General features: G+C 43.0%; 1 protein-coding gene across 1 annotated transcript; it reads left to right on the top strand.

The window, feature by feature from the left end:
• The first annotated feature begins 581 nt into the window (after window positions 1–581).
• LOC122929330 (cysteine-rich motor neuron 1 protein-like) lies at window positions 582–15494 on the top strand. Its single transcript, XM_044282861.1, has 4 exons — window positions 582–941; window positions 5378–5557; window positions 13058–13195; window positions 14407–15494. The coding sequence occupies exons 1-4, from the start codon at window positions 653–655 to the stop codon at window positions 14646–14648; spliced, it is 849 nt and encodes a 282-aa protein (XP_044138796.1). The 5' UTR covers window positions 582–652; the 3' UTR covers window positions 14649–15494.
• Window positions 15495–20888: the final 5394 nt, after the last annotated feature.

Here is a 20888-nt window from a genome sequence, read left to right as displayed (position 1 = left end):
AACAGTCTATTCAGTAGGACTATCAGCTGTGTATCCACCTGACTTCTCCACAATGCAACTGATGGTCCCAACCCCATTTATAAGGCAAGAAATCCCACTTATTAAACCTGACAGGGCACACCTGTGAAGTAAAAACCATTTCAGGTGACTACCTTTTGAAGCTCATCAAGAGAATGCCAAGAGTGTGCAAAGCAGTAATCAAAGCAAAAGGTGTCTACTTTGAAGAACCTAGAATATGACATATTTTTGATGCCTTCAGTGTGAATCTACAATTTTCATAGTCATGAAAATAAAGAAAACTCTTTGAATGAGAAAGTGTGTCCAAAATTTTGGTCTGTACTGTATATACTGTGTATATATATATATATATATATATATATATACACACACACACAATCAAGATGTTGATTGTATTGGTGTATTTAGTAAAATTATTATCTATAAACACAAGTACCTCGTTGGTTGCACTTTGCTCTTTTTTGTTTGCATCAGCCAGGTCAGTGTCCCCTGTGGTGTTTGCTCTGCAGTCTATTGTGCGATGATGCTTTAAGTTTAAAAACTTTTTGGGTTCAACAGTTTTACTAGTAGGAAAGAGAGAAGCCTCATACCAGCATACACCAAGCTCCAGTGTGTTTGTATCAGCTGGGTGACAATGACATCAGTTTTCTTCTTGCTATTTATTGTCCCTTGCTTTTTCCAGCCTGCACAGTCAGCCTACAACTGCACAGCATGCGAAAACAGAAAATGCCCCCCAATGATAACTCCGTGCCCTGGAAGTGAAGCTATAGATCCATGTGGGTGCTGTAAACATTGTGCAAAGCAAGTTCTAGAGATCTGTGGAGGCCCAGACTGGGAATATGGCTATTGTGATTCTTCCTATAAATGTGCAGCTAAAAACGGCACAGGGCTGGTAGAAATCCCAAATACAGGAATATGCAAAGGTAAGTTTATTATAATGAAATGCTATAAAAAAGCAAGGATATGTAGACAAGGGAGGGAATACTATAGTGACAGATGCATTTGGGTGCTTCAACAATTGCCACAAAAAGCCATCCTCATACAGAATTTTGAGTCAATAGAGATGAGATTCCACTTTCAGGAACCTCAGCTGATAGACAGAGCAGCTCCAAAGTGCATCTCTTTGTCTCAAGGAACAGGCTTGGTGGTGTGTTAGGCTACATGTACACAACCGTTTTTGTGGTCCGCATCCGAGCCGCATTTTTTGAGTCTCAAATGCAGACCCATTTGCTTCACACTCCGTGTGCTGTCCGCATCCGTTGCACCGTTCTGTGGCCCCGCAAAAAAAATATAGCATGTCCTATTCTTGTCCGTTTTGCGGACAAGAATAGGCATTTCTACAATGGGCCGCCCATTCTGTTCTGCAAATTGCGGAAGGCACACGGGTGGATTCCATTTTTTGCAGATCTGCAGTTACGGACTGCAAAAAACAGCATGGTTGTGTGCATGAGGCCTTAAATGGAGAGCGCACTCATTTTAATAGATGCAATGCTTTTATAGCCCCTGTTATGGCGCTGTAGAGAAATTGAAGATTTGGATCCCCAAAGTTGTGCTTATACTGTACAAAATCTAGAAGGTCAAATTTTTTTTACCTGTTTGTTTCTATATTCTACCGAGCTACATTTTTACACTCATGATTTATTTTAAACTCTATGGTACTTTTTGGTAGGACATTTACATAGCAAAGTAATTTTAAGGCTGAAAAAAGACATGTCTATCCAGATCAACCTGTTATACTGCAAAGCTGATTTAGAGGAAGACAACAAACTCTCATGAGACAAAGGCCAATTTTCCTAATCTTTCATTCCCAATTCCAAATCTAGCAATCCGAATAACTCCCTGGATCAACGAACCTTCTCCAGAAAACTATAACTCATAATACTGTTATATTCAAGAAATGCATCCATTGCCCGTATGAACGCGAGTTCATTGTCACAACCTCCTCTGGCAGAGAGCTCCATAATCTTACTTAGGCTACTTTCACACTAGCGTTCATAGGTCCGTTCGTGAGCTCCGTTTGAAGGAGCTCACGAGCGGACCCGAACGCCTCCGTCCAGCCCTGATGCAGTCTGAATGGATGCGGATCCGCTCAGACTGCATCAGTCTGGCGGCGTTCAGCCTCCGCTCCGCTCGCCTCCGCACGGACAGGCGGACAGCTGAACGCTGCTTGCAGCGTTCGGGTGTCCGCCTGGCCGTGCGGAGGCGTGCGGAGGCGTGCGGACCCGTTCAGACTTACAATGTAAGTCAATGGGAACGGATCCGCTTGAAGATGTCACCATATGGCTCAATCTTCAAGCGGATCCGTCCCCCATTGACTTTACATTGAAAGTCTGAACGGATCCGCGCAGGCTACTTGCGCACTTGCGAAATTTTTTAAAGTTATTAATGCAGACGGATCCGTACTGAACGGAGCCTCCGTCTGCATTAATATGATCGGATCCGTTCAGAACGGATCCGATCAAGCGCAAGTGTGAAAGTAGCCTTAAAGACTCCTCTTCTATGTTCATACACATCACTCAAGTATCTTGTATCAGGGGCATCGCTAAAGGCCCTTGGGCCCTGGTGCAAGAGTTCAGTTTGGGCCCTCCTTCCCTCATTTGTGGTGAGGGGCAGGGGTGCACCTAGCCTTTCTGTTGCCTCAGGCAAAAAATGAAACGCCCCCCCCCCCCCCCATGCCAAATTCTCAACCTAACCCCTTCCCTCTAGCCCTACTGCTAAAGTCATATTTGGAAAACATTACGTACATCGCTATAAAACATACAGTGTAATACAGCGCCACATACCTCTTACAACCAGTGATGTCTTCTCTGATGTAGATATTCTTTTTCCTCGTCTTCTCCATGCAGACCAGATGGCCATGATGGCCAATACTTTGCCTGCTGTGCTCGACAAAAATATACTGGAGAAACAGATAACCCCCCCCCTGAAAATACTAGTACCATGCAGATGGTGCCCCGTTCAATAATTATTGACACACATAACTGCACCCAGCAAATAGTGTCCCTGACACTAATAGTGTAAACCTAATATCTCCCCCCAAAATAAATATGCTAAACTGATACTGTGCCAGGGTGGCCCCTACAGTAATAGTCCCACCAAAATAAGTAGTTAGCTGACAGAGTTCACTTAGTGCTAGGGTCCATTCATACGTTCGCAGAATGGGTCCGCATCCATTCCGCAAATTGCGGAACAGGTGCGGACCCATTCGTTCACTATGGGGCAGGAATGGATGTGGACAGCACACAGTGTGCTGTCCGCATCCGCATTTCTGGAGTGCTCCCCCGATCTTCCGGTCCGCGGCTCCGGGAAAAAAAAAAATCAAACATGTTCTATTCTTGTCTGCAATTGTGTACAAGAATAGGCAGTTCTATGGAGGTGCCGGCCAGGTGCATTGCGGATCCACAATTTGTGGATCCGCAATATACTACGGATGTGTGAATGGACCCTTAACAGTGCCCCCAATAGGAATAATGCCTCTACTATGTCCATACTAGTAATCATGTTCCCCGTAGTCCCTCAGTAGTAATAATTCTTCTTACAATGTGTGCCAGTACAAAAATACCTCCTTATAATGTTTGCAAGCACACAAAATACCACTTTATAATGTGCACCAGTACATAAAACACCCCTTATAATGTGTGCAAGTACAAAAAATACCCCCTAATATTGTGCACCAGTACAAAAAATACCCCCTTATATAGTTCAAAAATACCCCCTTACCTTTCAGATCACACCCACATATCAGATCCTCAGATCAGATCCCCATATACACCTCAGATCAGACCCCCCAATCAGACCTTAAATCAGAACCGAGGTACTAGTTGGAACCGAAGCCGAGTTTTGTATCAAGTTTTAAAGTGCTTTTCCACTTTAAAAATCAACTACAGAAGTTATTCAACGAAGTCACGCGCGACTTCGCGAATAACAAACTTCGGCTCATCAGAGATCATACATTCTAATACTGTACGGTGACGGATCTCCGTACAGTATTATTCTGAATTTTTGAATTAAACAACTTCTGATGAAGCATCGGAAGCCTGCTTTGCTCAACACTACTTAAATTAAATAAATAAATGAACTTACTTCTCTTGCTCCGCCGCCATTCTCCAGGATGCAGTCAGGACAGTGCTGCACGCCCGGAGAACACCAGGGAGGAGGGGTGAGTCCAGTGCTTCATTCACTGCTTCCTGCCCCTCCTGCATACTAGTGAGCGTTTTCATAATGGAAGCACTCATTAGTATTCTCTATGCAGTGCATAAAAATACACAGGTTAGAAATATGGCATTGCGTCCAGCGTATGGTTGGTGGCTGGACGCGATGCCATATTTCTGACCCATGCTTCATCTTTACCGTACATGGACAGATGAGTATATCGGAGCGATTGATCCCCCCCTTGTCACTACACACCTGCTTGTGACAATGTTATTGTAAAGCTGTTGATTGTAATTGTATGTGTAGCCCATACTAGGGCAATCTGGGCACTAGTACTATTTTGGCACTACATCGCCACGACAGTCACTTTGTCCCCTGATGATTTGGCAAGTACCATTAAAAAGCGTTGGAACATTCTGTGAAGTTGGTGTGAGTGTTTATATATTTTTTGTTTCATCCCTTTGACGAAGCTGGGCAGTTATCGCCGTACTCCAAAGGGACTACCAGGGCCATATAGGAAGATACACTTTGGAGGGAGCTGTAGGGACTTCTAGGGTAAGAGACCCAGCATTGTGTCCCTTTAACCCCTTTTTAAGTCTATACATTACCTTCTGTCCTGGTCCTGTTGAGTTACGCTGTGATATACACTGCAAGGGTGCTGTGAAACGGGCACCATGTTTTGTTAATTTTGTTTAATATTTGATTAGTGAGTTTACTTTTTGAATTTCTATTAATGATATGGGCCTATTTTTAATGCTTATTTAATAAATTTTAAGTTTTAACAAGGTTCCCCACACTAGTTAGTTGATTGTCTTTGATTTATTGGGTGACCACTATTACTTATTTCGATCAGTGTGATCTTTCTCTGAGATTGCTTGAGAAAGATCACACTGATCGAAACGTCGCATTTGTCTTGGTGAAATAAAGCATTAAGGATCAAGGCTGGAGAGTGCTGCTGTTTTCTGTTTCAATTGTACCTGGATTTGGGGAAGCATAGGACTGGCTTCTGGCACGGCGAGCACCACCACAGTAAGGAAACAACCAATTTTTGTAGTGCTGCTACATTTTTCTTTTTATTACTTATCTATTGTGACCATACTTACTTGATTGTGTTAATCTACTACATTAATTGTTGGGTCCCACTTTAAAAAATGTCTTGTTTAATAAATGTTTAATCATTTTACTCTTTTTTTTTTTGCTACTACAGATATGCCTGGTTACAGAACCCCATCACACTATGCTGAAGATGATGATGAGGACTGTCCTGAGCATTATGGCTGTTTTAAAGTCATGGGAATGTGTGACTGTGTAACTAAGCGTACATGCATACCAAACTTCTCATTTGAACGGTATGACCCTCTGTATTGTGATCCACAGTTTGATGATCGTAAGTTTGTTTAAGTTTTATTCATATTGATGACTTATAATGTAACTTTTATGCTAAACCCTTGTCACCAGTGTAGAGTATGTACATAATGTCCATTACTCACCATTAGTAGTCTGGTGTCTGGTTCCCAATAATTACTTGCCAATTTTGCTTAGCCAGTCCCTAAATGAATATAGTAAAAGATATATTGTCCCCTACTGTGTTAATTGGTACTATCTCTTGGAATAGTCCCCCATGTGGTTGACTGCTGACATGCAGGGTCAGAGACACCGATGTCAAGGACCAAAGGATCAGGCAATACTCATCATCATGAAACAGAGAGAGGACAGGGTAGAGGTCAAAGTATATGCAAATCCATGAAACAGTTAAGAGGTGAGGGCAGGTAGCACAGGGTCAGAATGGAGAGCAGGCACAGGTCAGGTCAGACAACAGGTAGTCAGAATCTAGGAATCAGGCAGAAGTCAGTACACAGGCAGACAAACTGAATATAGTGTTTTAGCAAGGTCTAGCAAGCTAGAGAAACCTAGGGGGTATTCAGGCAAGGAATAAAACAAGCTGATTAGCTCATTAGACAATCAGATGCACACAAAGCAAAATGGGAATTAACCCTTGCAGTATTGCAGTGTGAGGTTCCATGAATAGACAGTTCACACACAGGAAGAGACTTAACTGACTAAGGCCTGCAGAGTGGAACACAGGAGTTTGGCTGCCAGCACCAGGCAGAAGCTAGGTGAATTATGCGGTGCCTGGGCTTGCCCCGCATAGTATAATGACGGCTGGCATGGAGTGTCGTCATGACATACTGAAGACATCAGTATGCGATTACGGTTGCTTCGGCCCATCAGGTGACATGATTCTGCTAGGTCTGTGGAGTAACAAAGTCTGAAAAACAAAAGGGGGGTCCCTAGAGGGAGATAGTGTTAAAGCACTCTCCCGAGGTGTACTGCTCTGTAACAAGGAATGTATAGAACGAGTGAGGGGCAGTAACGTTTTAAAACTTAAAGTTTAATTAGGACTGTTTTAAGAAAAAGCCCCTACCAGACAAACAAGACAAACGACAATTAACAGTGTGGGACCCACATTAATGAGTCACCATTGTACGAATCCGCTGGTAATATTACAGAACTGCGAGCCGAACAAAAAAGCAGCACCATATGCAGTCTTTTGGTAGGGTGCCGCAGACTAATAAAGATGCCAGAGGCAAATAAAAGGGTGGATCTTACCGGTGGTGCCAGTTGGGACCTTGTAGTCCAAAACCCTGGAGGATGAGGGGCTTCTCGGGTCCGAAAAATGCGTCCTCTTTTCAATTTCACCTGGTGCCAGGGGCTGCAGGGAGAAACTATCCCTGTTTTTGCCCTACTTGGCCTGTAAATCCCTAGGTGCCTCCTAACACGGGGTCCTTTCCCCGCAAGGGGTGGCCTCGTCCGGAACCTAACCCTAATAAGTGAACCCTAATTGACCCTATAGGGACAGCATGGATTGGCCCCAAGGGTGATGATAGCTAGTAGGGTGAAAAATGATCTAAGTTCTGATAGATTTATTCTGCGTCCCTACGCGTTTCATCTAATGGAGAATAAATCAAAACTACAAAAAGTACCTCCACTTCATAAAGATAGAATAAAGACCCCCCGACTCATCAGGGGACAGGGGTCATGGGTGGAGGATTAGGTCTATACCCTTATCCTATTGTGATAGATAATGGGAAAGGGTAAGCCAAAAAGGATTGCGCAGACCTGACTAGACCAGTGTGGTCCCAAATCAGTCCGGATACTATTGAGGTCATGGAAGCCGCGTGGCTGGTGCCATGAGAAGCGGGAGTGTGGTTTGACGCCCGCATGTAGTATCGGCGTCTGTCTGCAGACAGACGCCGATACTACATGCGGGCGTCAAACCACACTCCCGCTTCTCATGGCACCAGCCACGCGGCTTCCATGACCTCAATAGTATCCGGACTGATTTGGGACCACACTGGTCTAGTCAGGTCTGCGCAATCCTTTTTGGCTTACCCTTTCCCATTATCTATCACAATAGGATAAGGGTATAGACCTAATCCTCCACCCATGACCCCTGTCCCCTGATGAGTCGGGGGGTCTTCATTCTATCTTTATGAAGTGGAGGTACTTTTTGTAGTTTTGATTTATTCTCCATTAGATGAAACGCGTAGGGACGCAGAATAAATCTATCAGAACTTAGATCATTTTTCACCCTACTAGCTATCATCACCCTTGGGGCCAATCCATGCTGTCCCTATAGGGTCAATTAGGGTTCACTTATTAGGGTTAGGTTCCGGACGAGGCCACCCCTTGCGGGGAAAGGACCCCGTGTTAGGAGGCACCTAGGGATTTACAGGCCAAGTAGGGCAAAAACAGGGATAGTTTCTCCCTGCAGCCCCTGGCACCAGGTGAAATTGAAAAGAGGACGCGTTTTTCGGACCTGAGAAGCCCCTCATCCTCCAGGGTTTTGGACTACAAGGTCCCAACTGGCACCACCGGTAAGATCCACCCTTTTATTTGCCTCTGGCATCTTTATTAGTCTGCGGCACCCTACCAAAAGACTGCATATGGTGCTGCTTTTTTGTTCGGCTCCGCAGTTCTGTAATATTACCAGCGGATTCGTACAATGGTGACTCATTAATGTGGGTCCCACACTGTTAATTGTCGTTTGTCTTGTTTGTCTGGTAGGGGCTTTTTCTTAAAACAGTCCTAATTAAACTTTAAGTTTTAAAACGTTACTGCCCCTCACTCGGAGTAACAAAGTCCCAGTACTCTCCCAGAATATTACACATTGACCATGAACGTAGTAGTTTTTACTATGTTAACACTAACTCTGAGATCATACTGAAGTGTGGAATACCTGCAAACCAGCACTGCTATGTAAGTACTATGTGGCCCTACTGAGGAGACAGTCTGATGTGAGCACTAACATTCGGGCCATTTAGTAAACACAGTATTAACATTGAAGCGATTTATCAAGTGTTTTGTACTGATAACTGTCAGGGCAAAGACCCCTACTCTGATTTATGCTGAGTTCCAAATTAGTATGGTAAATAGGTATCGAGTACTTGGAGGAATTTAATAATACAATCATCAAGGTTGTATTCAAACAAGTCTCTGTTTATTTTTTTATGAAAGACAAATACTTATACCACATTAGGGCCATTTCCGGTTATACACCCACACACTTATCACAAAACATCTGGACATATATATATGTATATATATATTAATGCTTATGTAACAGAAGATTTAAATGTCAGTTAACCGCAGAGACATACATTTATCAGACTACAGGAAGTAGAAATATAGCACACCAAGCAGTTTCCATTTCTCGAGAATAGAAAAGGTGGGGGCGAAGTTACTCCTTCCAGAATCTGCAGAAACTGGCATGCAAAAAGTCACTGATCTATCAACTTCGTAAAAAGGTCATACAATGTAAAATGGCCGCTGTAGACACAAAGATTGAGTCTCATCCCTCACATAACCTATCCTCAGGTTAGGTCATCAGTATGCAAGTGGGGGGGTTCCAACACTCGACACCCCCACCGATCAGCTATTTGAAGAGGCTGTTGTGCTTCGTTGAAAGCCGCGGCCTTCTTAAAGTTTACCAAGCACAGCGCCATCCACTCCTATCTGGTTAGAAAGGTAGAGGATCCTCTTATGGGCCCAGGTTTCACAGATCAGCCACTTTCACTTGAAAGGGATCGAGCTGTGCCTAGGGCATGTAACCAATGAATATGACATCACTGGCCTAGGAAGAGAGATCTATGTCTCATTGCATCCATGTTTGATTTGTGGTTTAGTTGGTGACCACCTTTTATTTTGGTATTATTGCTTTACCTGAGCACAGAAACAAGCATTTTATCTAAAATTGGCACCTTTACAAAAAATATTCCTTCATTTTTTTGTCCCCTCTGACACCACCCATGCTGACCATAAGTAAACATTGCAGGGGCATACAAAGAAATCATAAAGCCCCATAACAAAATTTAGAATGCCTCACCCCCCCTCCCCCTTCCTAAATTAATGTCTGTTAAGGCCGCGTGGTTGGACTTGGCATTGTTCTCTGTCACTTTTTGTATGTGAGGAATAGTACTATTTTTAGCCATTATATCACTTGTATCTGGCAATTTTTTACGGGTTTTGCATGCTAGATCCGTAGTTTGCAGTTCTAATTCTGCCATCCACGGCACACAGGAAGTAGAGGAAAATCTGCTTCCAACTTCATCACACTCACTCAGAGGATTATGGAGAATATTCCAGAGAAGTACTGACCTGTATGGATAGGAATATAGCACTTGGGCTCAGACAAAAACTTGCAGCAGCATCGGACTGAATTCTCTTGGGCCCACCAGAGGAAATGATTTTGAGCGCCCATACTTTGTGTATAAAGAACATATTGTATGTTTACTGTTTAAATGTTTTCATCATTGCACATTCCGAACTTATTATTATTATTAATATTATTATTTATTATTAAAGCGCCATTCATTCCATAGCGCTGTACATATGATAAGGGGTGCACATACATAATACAGACAATTGCACTAATCATAAACAAGATGAGTTTCAAACTGGTACAGAAGGAGAGGGGGCCCTGCCCGTGAGGGCTTACAATCTACAACTTATCGATAATATACTGTGTGGTTTAATATATGATGGCTATTGGTTCCTAGGTCAGCTCCTAATTATCCTCTGTTATAGCTTAGGAGTCCTATTTTATAAAAATCTCTGTTTTATAATGGACCCTTCATTATATCTGAGCTTGAGCCCACTAGAGGATTCTCTGGTACTCTGGTGGGCCAGTCTGACAATGCTATGCAGTCTCTCTTGCTGTGTGTGTTTCTGTCTTCCTCGGTTCCTACTCATTCCTCCCCTCTCCAAAGACTTCAATGGGATGATGTCATCAGATCTTTCAGGGAGCAGAAGCCATCCAAGATAGATTTTTCCTGATTTTTAAAGACAAAGGCCTTTTAGAAAAAGAAAGAGGGTGGATAAAACAGCTGATAGCTCTAGAACAAGGCATTTTTCTCTGATAACACATATTACAAAGTTTCTTATGGTCACATTGCACTATTGAGTTATGCAAAGCTGTGTGAGAAATTAGTAAGTATTTGAGGAGGACCTGTTACTATGAAATGCAGTACAGTCTGCAAATAGCAGGTTACAGAGCAGGAGGAAATGAGCAGGTTGATATATAGTTTTGTGGGAAAAGATTCAGCAAACCTTGCAATTTATACATTAATATCTCTGCTCTTTCTGACTTCAGTTGTATACAGAGGAGGAATTATCAGTGACTGACAATGTTTTGCCGAATTATATATATAGATTTTTTTTTTTTTTGGGGGGGGGGGATTTGCTGTCCCACTGAAGAAATCTGACTTGGGGGCTGCTGCTAAGAGCATTATCCAAGTGACCCTCCTGGTGGTAGTCCCCCTTTAACTCCCATATAGGGATCTGGACTGCAGGAGAACCACTAGGCCATTAACTCTAGGAGTAGTCACTGTTTAGTGGCTGCTGATTCACAGGGGTCAAGACATATGTTGAAAGAGCACCAAGGAACCGTTAAGACCGTAGTCATGAAACAAGCTGAGGTCATGGCGGGTAGAGTTTCCACAATCCAAAGTGAGTCTGAGGATCAGGGGAGGCAGCACAAAGTCAAAATGAGGAACAGGCAGAAGTCAGGTCAGTCAAATCTCATTGTGTCAGAGATTGGTACGCGGGAAAGCAAACAAGACAAATGGTGAAACTTTTCAGAAAACTAGCTAGCTAAAACCTATTGCTCGGCCACCCTCCTCTGTGGGAATAGTTGAGGGAATGTGCACACTGGCCCTTTCAGCAGCACTCCCTAAAAAGGAGGAGAGGCTGGAAGTGGAACACTAACAGCCTAGTCCTATCAGACCCTGGGACACTGACTGTTGCGCTGCTATCTGCGTCCTGAAATATGCCTAATTGAGGCATATTTGAGCATAGTAAATGACCCCCTAAGTGGTTAGGGTTAACATCCAAAATACCTCACGCTCCAATAGGTGTTGCTTTAGATCACATACTCCGGTAGATAATTTAACCTTTTCAATGCCACTTATCCAGGACATCGCTAGCTTTCCTGCATGCCATTCGTAAAAATGCCTGGATGTTCCTGACATGTTGCGCTGGGTTAACTTGCACTATGGTTTATGTTGTTGTTTACACATACTATTATATTGTTGAACTGCATTTTGTATGTTTATTATAATATGTCCTGTTCATTTGTACTGTATTTGCACTGCACTGTGGAAAGGAAAGGGTTTATGCGCAGCCAGCTAATACTGAGAGACTTCAGAACTTTCCAGCCTATGCACTTATAAGCCAGTAATTTTCCACAGTCTTCAAAAGTGACTATATAGAGGTAGGTTTTGGAGGGGAAACAACAGACACCGTGAACTTTTGACTGTTTTAGCTCTGTCAGACGGTTATTTATATCTGGAAACTGCATAATCATTCCCATTGGCTTGCATTGAGGCACAATACAAGTTTATGGTAGCCATGAACTGCAACATTGTTTTTGTTAGGCTGTGCTCCTCCAACTTCACCCAGCCCACTAAGAGGCTTTGGAATAGTTAGTATATTGTATAAAAAAAAGTAGTCAGAGCCCCCAGTGTTCTGCAGATAGGGCCTAGTGTTTAGCAGGAGAGACTCTACCAGACTGCATGAGTGATCAGAAGATGCTGAGACAGGGATACTTTGCCCTGACAACTGTGTCACACACCTTGCTGCACTAGCCCTGTATTGTTTTGCAGTTCCTTCAGTAAAGAAGCACACTGGTTTACTGCAAACCCTGACTCTCTGGGCTTATTTCCCATTGGTGTGCACCACTCCTTACCATCCCCTTCAGAGAGCAGCAAAACACAGTGACACCTTGATTGTGACCGGGGGATCCAGTGAAGTGTTGTGGACACCACAACACCCAGTCACTGCATAAAGAATACAGAGAAGATTTATGAGCACCCTGACCTCCCTCCTCCGACAGTGAAGAGACAGTGCAGATTCACTGTCTGACCTCATCACTTCTCATTGCTGCTACTGCTCACTTCTTCTTCTCCAGCATCCTGTTGCCTCAGTCTCCATCTCCTCCTCACAGACAGCACTTCACAAAACTGTTGGGGTGGGTCTAAGATGTTGAACTGCTAATTGACTGAACTAAGTGAGGCAGTCAGCCATTGAGAACAGTAGTGGCCATACTGCCAATGGCAGACAGTCATGCATTACATTGTTACAAGCTTTGGACTAATCCAGCAGTGGTTTGTAATATGAGCACTTTGGACATCTATGGGCCCCCAAGGAGCCTCGGACCCTGGGCAGCCACCCAAAATGCTTACAGTATATAATAATCCACCATTGAGCTCCACCTGCTGTATAACATGCTAACTGCAGATTGTATTGCACTTTGTGGTTACAGGTTCACTTTAAGAGGAGACAGAAACCTATTCTACACACCAATTTACTTTTCTCTCTTCTTTTTAAGCTTCTTTTGACCATTTGTATCAATATACCTGTACCCGCTATGGCTGCAACCTTGTGGACAACCAGTGTATTTGTCAACAGAGCGGTTGTGACCGTACTTTTGAATTCCCGGATAAAAAAAGTTGCCACAGAGTGCTAAGTATGACTTCCGTTCTATATACAGTATTTATAACGCAATTCCATAGTAGGTTAAATGAAGACACTTTTTACCTTGTTAATGATGGAATATAGTCCAGAGATGAAGTACAATCCTAACGCCTTAAAATTATTCAGCTCAATGGAGCAAGTGCCAATAGTATCAATCAGGTCAATGTTTTATTTTCCAAAACTGCATTTGAACAATAAGAAATGAAATCTAATTGGTCACTACAGGTAATATCTAGAGACTATACATACTGTAAAGCCTTAACATAAGAACCAGGCTTTCAATTTACCACTTTAATTTAAAGACAAGGTCCATCTTCACAATTTTTTTTATTGTATCTTTCCAATGCCTCTTAAATGAAACTACTTTTCAAACAGTCTTAGTTAAAGGGGTTGTCTCATCTCAAACAATGGGGGGGATATAGCTAGAATATGCCCCTGTTTTCTGATAGGTGCAGGTCCCACCAATAATGAGTGTTTATAAGGTCAGAGATCAGAAAAAAGGAGCTGTCAGCTGAGCTGACTAATGGGAAACAGTAAAAATACAGAACCTGCTATTAGAGAATCTCAAGGCTGTACAGAGAAAGGGGCTAAAAAAAAATAATACAGACCAACTAAAAAAAGATTTTTAGTTCAAATGAGTACAATACAATAACAATAAAATTGCCTCCAAAGGTGTACATAGCCTTTAGGTTGGCCGCAGTAATTCTTATGATGCAAACCACACCCACTCTTATTCACACTCACTCAACTACATGGCACTGTTTACCCAACCAAGCTAGAGTAACATCCTCTCCCAGTTTTACATTTCTACACATTTTTCACTCCAAAATTCCACCCTGCTTGATCATGGAAACTGGGAAGTCTCCAAGGGAGTCTGCACATCCACTCATTAATCTGCTACTAAGTCATACTTGCCAACTGGTGCAGGTATGTACCGGGATGCTACATCATTAGACACAGCCCCAACACCTATACTTGCTTTGAGGGGGCATGACACACATAGAAATGGGCATAACACATATGTAAGGGGTGAACATACATGGAAAAGGGGATAGGCCTTAAAAATGAGTCGACACCCTGAAAAATTCTGCACCGTGCTCTTAGTCCTCATGTGTAACTAAGTTGTCAAGTATGTACTATATATACCAGGCGGTGATGAGGTGAGTTAGCTTGGATATAATGATTTCTGTTCTTATTTTACAGGAGAGCGGTTGTGTGCCAATGTCACTTGTCCTGAAGTAGAACCACTGCAATGTCCAAGGGATTCTATGGCGACAAAGCCCCATACGCCTTATGGAGAGTGTTGTCCAACTATTCCTAGTGAATGCACATGCAACTTCAAACTATGCAACGACCGTTGCCCAAGGGGGAAAAGAAAAGTGATGGCTTGGAAATCAGATGGGGTCTCTGGAAGATGCTGTGATAAATTTCTGTGTTTGCTATAAACCAAGAAATTATACAACTAAAGATGAGCGAATCGAATCCCACGAAGTGGAATTAGATCCGAATTTCAGGATAAATTTGATTCGCCTTGAAGCCGAATTCCCTCGTGCTTCGTGTAAGCAAATCGATTTAACCTGAAATAGTATTAAAAAAGTAATTCTTACCTCCTCCATTTGCTCGTGATGGGCCGCCAGCTGCCATCTTGATTGAAGATCTCGGCCGAAATCCCGTGCATGGTGACATAGAAATTTCAAGCCAGATCTTCAAGCAAGGTGGCGGAGGCCGGCCCGTCACGAGCAAATGGATGAGGTAAGTTTGATTTTTTGTGTGTTAATTTCACATAGTTTTTACACTCAGAAGCCGCGATCATGTATGAACGCGGCATCTGGGGGGTACAATAATGGGAGGTGGCGCTATCGCAGCTCCCTGTCATTTTACCCACTACTAACAAAAAAAATGCGCTTCGTGACAAAGTAATTCGTCACAAAGCAAATTATTTTTTAAAATTCGGCAAAGCAGTCGAATCAAACTTTTAAAAAATTTGCTCATCTCTAGATACAACCTTGGTGCTCTGCTTAGGCAGTCCAGAAATATAAGTAGGGTGGGAGTTAATACAGTAAGTGCTTACATACCAGGGTATCTTAAGCATAGTAGAAGTAATCACTCTAATTTTCAGTGCCTGTGCAAGGTCATCCATGTATTAACTGCTCTCACATGATCAAAGGATAAACTTTATGGTAGACCCTTGCATCACATATCGTGCATAACCAACCTTGTAGATTTCAGATGTATTCAAATATATTCATAATCTGAGAGGCATTCGACATGTAACTAAATCTTAAAATATTTGTAACGTGCCTTGTGTTTTCATTTTTCAAGAGGTGGCACTTATACCTAACAAACATTTGCAGCATATACTAGCAATATGCCACCAAAGTCAAAAATGGGACAACCCCTTTAAAGGAGTATTCCAGTTATACCAAGTATAACTGTTAGATCGGTGGCAGTCCTACCGCTGGTACCCTCAACAATCACAAGCTGTGATCCTGTGGAGCCCCTCTGAAATGAATGGAGTGGCTGGTCAGAAAACCGCTCCGCTGTTTCATTCACTTCTAAGGGAGCGGCGAAGATAGGCAAGTACAGGGCTTATCAATATTTGGCACTCCCAGAAAAATGAATGCAGCAACGGAGTGCATTTCCGACTAGCTGCTCCATCCATTTCAGGGGGGCTCCAAAGGGTACTGGGTCCCCATTCTTGTGATAGGTGATAATTATTAGAGATGGACTTGCGGTTCGCCTGGCGGTTGTTTTGCGGCAAACTTTACGTGTTCGCGGTTCTCCGAACATGCGAACATATGGCGATGTCCGCCGGCGCCATATTCTTTTGCATTTCGCCGAACTTTGACCCATGACACATCCATCAGGTGGGACAGGACAGCCAATTGAGACATTTCAGCACATAGACACACCCCCACCCTATAACAGAACCCGATCTAGCAGCCATTTTACATTCTGTGTTTTTCCAGTGTAGGTAGAGGATGCTTTGTGGAGCAGGGACAGGCTGTTAGGGAAACAAGATGCTAATAGGGCCACAAAAGTCCTTTTAAGGACTGGTATAGGTGTGCTATTGATAGGAGTGATATACTGAGGGGTGTGATATACTTATAATATACTTTCTAACATAGAAAGTATATTATAGTGCATTTGTATTGTGCAGCAGTTGTGTGCAGTTCTGCTGCGATACCGCAGCTATATAGAGGGACAAGTGCTATTGGAACAACTATTTGCAACGGGTATGATATATCTGTTGCCCCCAAAAAAACTGATTGAGGGGTGTGATATACCTGCTTCCACAAAATACTGATTAAGGGGTTGGATACTGATTAAGCAGGATATACCTGCTTCCACAAAATACTGATTAAGGGGTTTGATATACCTACTTCCACCAAATATGGATTGAGGCCTGCGATATAAATGCTTTTACAAAATACTGATTAAGGGGATTGATATACCTGCTTCCACCAAATATTGATTGAGGCCTGCAATATACCTACTTCCACAAAATACTGATTAATGGGTTCGATATAACTGTTTCCACCAAATATTGATTGAGGCCTGCGATATACCTGCTTCCACAAAATACTGATTAAGAGGTTTAATATACCTGCTTCCACAAAATACTGATTGAGGGCTGCGATATACCTGCTTCCACAAAATACAGATTGAGGGCTGCAATATACCTGCTTCCACAAAATACTGATTAAGAGGTTCGATATACCTACTTCCACCAAATATTGATTGAGGGCTATGATATACCTGCTTCCACAAAATACTGATTAAGGGGTTTGATATACTTGTTTCAACCAAATATTGATCGAGGCCTGCGATATACCTGCTTCCACAAAATACTGATTAATGGGTTTATGTCACGGAAGGTGTACAGAAAACTAGAAGACACAAAATGAAGATCCGACTGACTGGATCCAAAACTAAGGAACCAAAGGGATAGCCCTGCAACAGACCTGGCTCTCTCCCTAACTGCTCAACCTATGCAAAAATCTCAATGGTAGATGATCGCATATCCTCTTTCCTCGACTGTATAACACCTGAACAGTGAATAGTGAGGGGACACGACCACCGGCTCCCTACACTTGATACGGAGGGAGTCAGGGTCACCTGGGATCCAGCAAACAGGAAAATACAAATGAATTAACAAAACTTATCTGTAGAAGACTCAGTAGTAGCATCCAGCATGCACACACTCCAGGAAGTTGTATAAACCGCAAAGTGATGCAGTATGGGAAGGGATTTAAAGGGATGCAATCATTGCACCTACATGACAGCTGAGAGAGGCTAACGAGATGAGAAAACGAAAGCAAAACAAAAGGAACCTCAAGGAGGAGGTCCTGAAGAACGTCTGTCAGAGCTTCTCAGATGTCTGGTGGTGACAGTTTAATATTCCTGCTTCCACCAAATACTGATTGAGGGCTGCAATATACCTGCTTCCACCAAATATTGATTGAGGCCTGCAATATACCTGCTTCCACAAAATACTGATTAAGGGGTTTGAAATACATGCTTTCATAAAATACTGATCGAGGCCGGCGATATACCTGCTTACACAAAATACTGATTAAGGGGTTTGATATACCTGTTTCTAGAGATGGCCTTGCGGTTCGCCCGGTGGTCGTTTTGCGGCGAACTTTTCTTGTTCGCGGGTCACCGAACGGGTGAACATATGGCGATGTCCGCTGGTGCCATATTCTTTTACATTGTGAAGAAATTTTACCCATGACACATCTATCAGGTGGTACAGGACAGCCAATTAAGACTTTTCAGCACCTGGACATACCCCCTACCTTACAAATAAACCCAATCTGGCCCCCATTTTACATTCAGTCTTTTGCCAGTGTAGGGAGAAGTTGCTGTGTGGAGCAGGGACACATTGTTAGGGACACCAAGCGCTAGCTAATAGGGCACAAAAGTCTATCGATAGGTGTGACTTCCTGAGGGGTGTAATATACTTATAATATACTTTCTATCATAGAAAGTATATTATAGTGCATTTGTATTGTGCAGCAGTTGTGTGCGATTCTTCTGCGATACTGCAGCTACACAAAGTGACAAACTCTATTGGAACAAATAAATTCTACTGGTGTGATATAACAGTTGCCCCCCAAAAAAACTGATTGAAGCAGGGGTGTTATATACCAATAATATACTTTCCATATAGTGCATTTGGGTAGTGCAGGATTTGTTTGCTGTTTTGCTGCGTTACCAAATTTCAATTTCTCTACTTTTATAATAGTAATACCACCAAAAATAGTAATTACTTTACATTCCCCATATGTCAACTTCATGTTTGGAACATTTTGAAAATGAAATTTTTTATTTTTGGGGGATGTTAGAAGGCTTAGAAGTTTGGACGCAAATCCAAAACCCACTTTTTAAGGACCAGTTCAGGTCTGAAGTCACTTTGTGAGGCTTACATAATAGAAACTGTGACGAGGGTACCCAAAGTAGAGTACTCTTTTTAAATACACACACACTCACAGGCCTAGAGGCCCCCTTTATTCTGCTTTAAAAGAGAAATATTCCCTTGCTTGGAGCTGTGTCCTACTAATTAAAAATGACACTTCCCTGTCATAAAGATAAGGATGGGAGCTTCAAAAGCACCCCTGCCAAGGCTCATTGTAAAATACTGGATCCTGGGATAACATTAGCCAGACATTCCGACAACAGTCTCCGTAGGGAACCAGAGAGAGCTGGTAAAGCGACCTATTGAACCTTTGAGGGACTGAAACATAGTCATTTTTCATATCTCTGGTCGTAGGCATATTCTGTGCTCACTAAGGTCAGATTCAACCTCCATGGACCAGTGCGATCAAGATGTCAAACAGTATGTTCTTGTGACCTTGGAAGGCTGAAAAGCCAGCTTTAAGCTGTCCTGGAGAACCACAAGCCCCAGCAGAGTCAAGTTTGGTCTTGTTAGACTCGTGGTTCTGGCCCGAGAAATTTATACCATGTCTAGTGCGGCCCTCAGATGAAAAATGGTTGGGCACCACTGACATAACATAATCCATGTCCTTCAGCATTTTTGATTTTGGTCCATACATATCTTCACCGTTTGTATGACCATGAAACACAATGGTAGATTGTAGAATCAGTAGATTCTCACAAAAAAAATGTCATAAAATCTTACAAATACTATGAGTTGAGCATTAGTGTCACCATCACATGATTCACCCTCAACTATGATTTCAGTTCTACATTTCCCGGTAGAATCTGTAAAGGAAATTTCTGTAATTTTACTTAAAATTCTACAATATCCATGCATCAGAAATAGGGATAAGGCTTCGTTCACCTCACCGTTCAGCCTTTCCGTTCTCCTGCTCCGTTAAGGGGCAGACAAATGGAAAGGACAGATTCGGCACATAACTGAGCCGAGCGGAGCCCACGGGCCCCATAGACTATAATGGGGTCCGTTAGTTTTCCGCTCAGAAGAAGATTTTGGAGCAGAGACAAAAGTTGTGCATGCAGGACTTTTGTCTCCGCTTTAAAAATCTTCTTCTGAGCGGAAACCTAATGGACCCTATTATAGTCTATGGGGCCCGAGGGCTCCTTTCAGCTCAGTTTTGTGCCGAATCTGTCCTTTCCGTTTTCCTGCCCCTATACGGGACAGGGGAACGGAAAGGCTGAACGGTGATGTGAACAAAGCCTTAGCGAACTTGTGTTATCAAATTCAGCGTACAAGGTTCGGGTTATCTAAGAATTCCGTTATGGATTCTGCTACCATAACTTATGGTCCATGGTAACGGAATCCATAACAGAATTCAAGTTTGCTCACCTGTAATCAGAATTTATTTCTTGTGTCTTACATAAATAGAAAAAACTTTGGAGATCATTTGGAAGTTTTTATTTTCTGATGGTACAGTAAAATTAAAAGCTACTTTATATGATGCAGTCAATGCAGGCTGCATTTAAAGCACATATTGCTCTACAAGACCCTTATATTAATCAGACCCTGAACTCTTAAATTGCAAATTCAGACCTTAAACCCACACCCTAACATAATTAGACAACAGACTAGACACCTACCTTAGTTCAGAGCCTTGGTCAGATCCCATATCAAACTCTTTAATTAAAGGGGTTGTGTGGGCTTTTACTAATGAGGTCCTATACTCAGGACAGGTAATCAATATCAGATTGGTGGGGGTCCGACTCCCGTCACCCCCGCTGATCAGCTGTATGAGAAAATATGCAACGTGCCGATCCACAGGGGAGAACACGTGAGGTTGACGGTGGGCCGAAAGGTACAATAGTTCATCGGGTACTCGCGGTTAGTAGATTCCTCCCTGGGCTAGCAGTCATTGGTGGATCCGGGGGGGGGGGGCAATTTCCCCCCCTCCGGGAATCCAAGAATATAGTTTTTCTGAATCCCCTGCCCTAACGCTGGCCGCGCCCATCACTCAGTGTAAATTACAATATCTGTGCCGGCTAAATTCACTGTACATGGGGGGTGGAGCTGGAGCTGAGGCAGAGCCGTGCGACGTGCGTGTAGGCGCACGCAGCCAGGACATGAGAGGGGGTGGTCCCATCTGGGCGGCAGAGGAAGGAAGAAGAGCCTGCTTCAAGCTACTGCGTGCCGGCGTGCGCGCCTGCTAAGTGAGGTGAGGGTGGCGGCGTCATCGTGGCCTGGCTGAGACCCTATATGTTATATACAGTACGCACTAAGCATAATG

This window comes from Bufo gargarizans, chromosome 2 (assembly GCF_014858855.1).
Source record: "Bufo gargarizans isolate SCDJY-AF-19 chromosome 2, ASM1485885v1, whole genome shotgun sequence".
Taxonomy (NCBI): Eukaryota; Metazoa; Chordata; class Amphibia; order Anura; family Bufonidae; genus Bufo; species Bufo gargarizans.
This window is presented reverse-complemented; position numbering and strand designations above follow the sequence as displayed.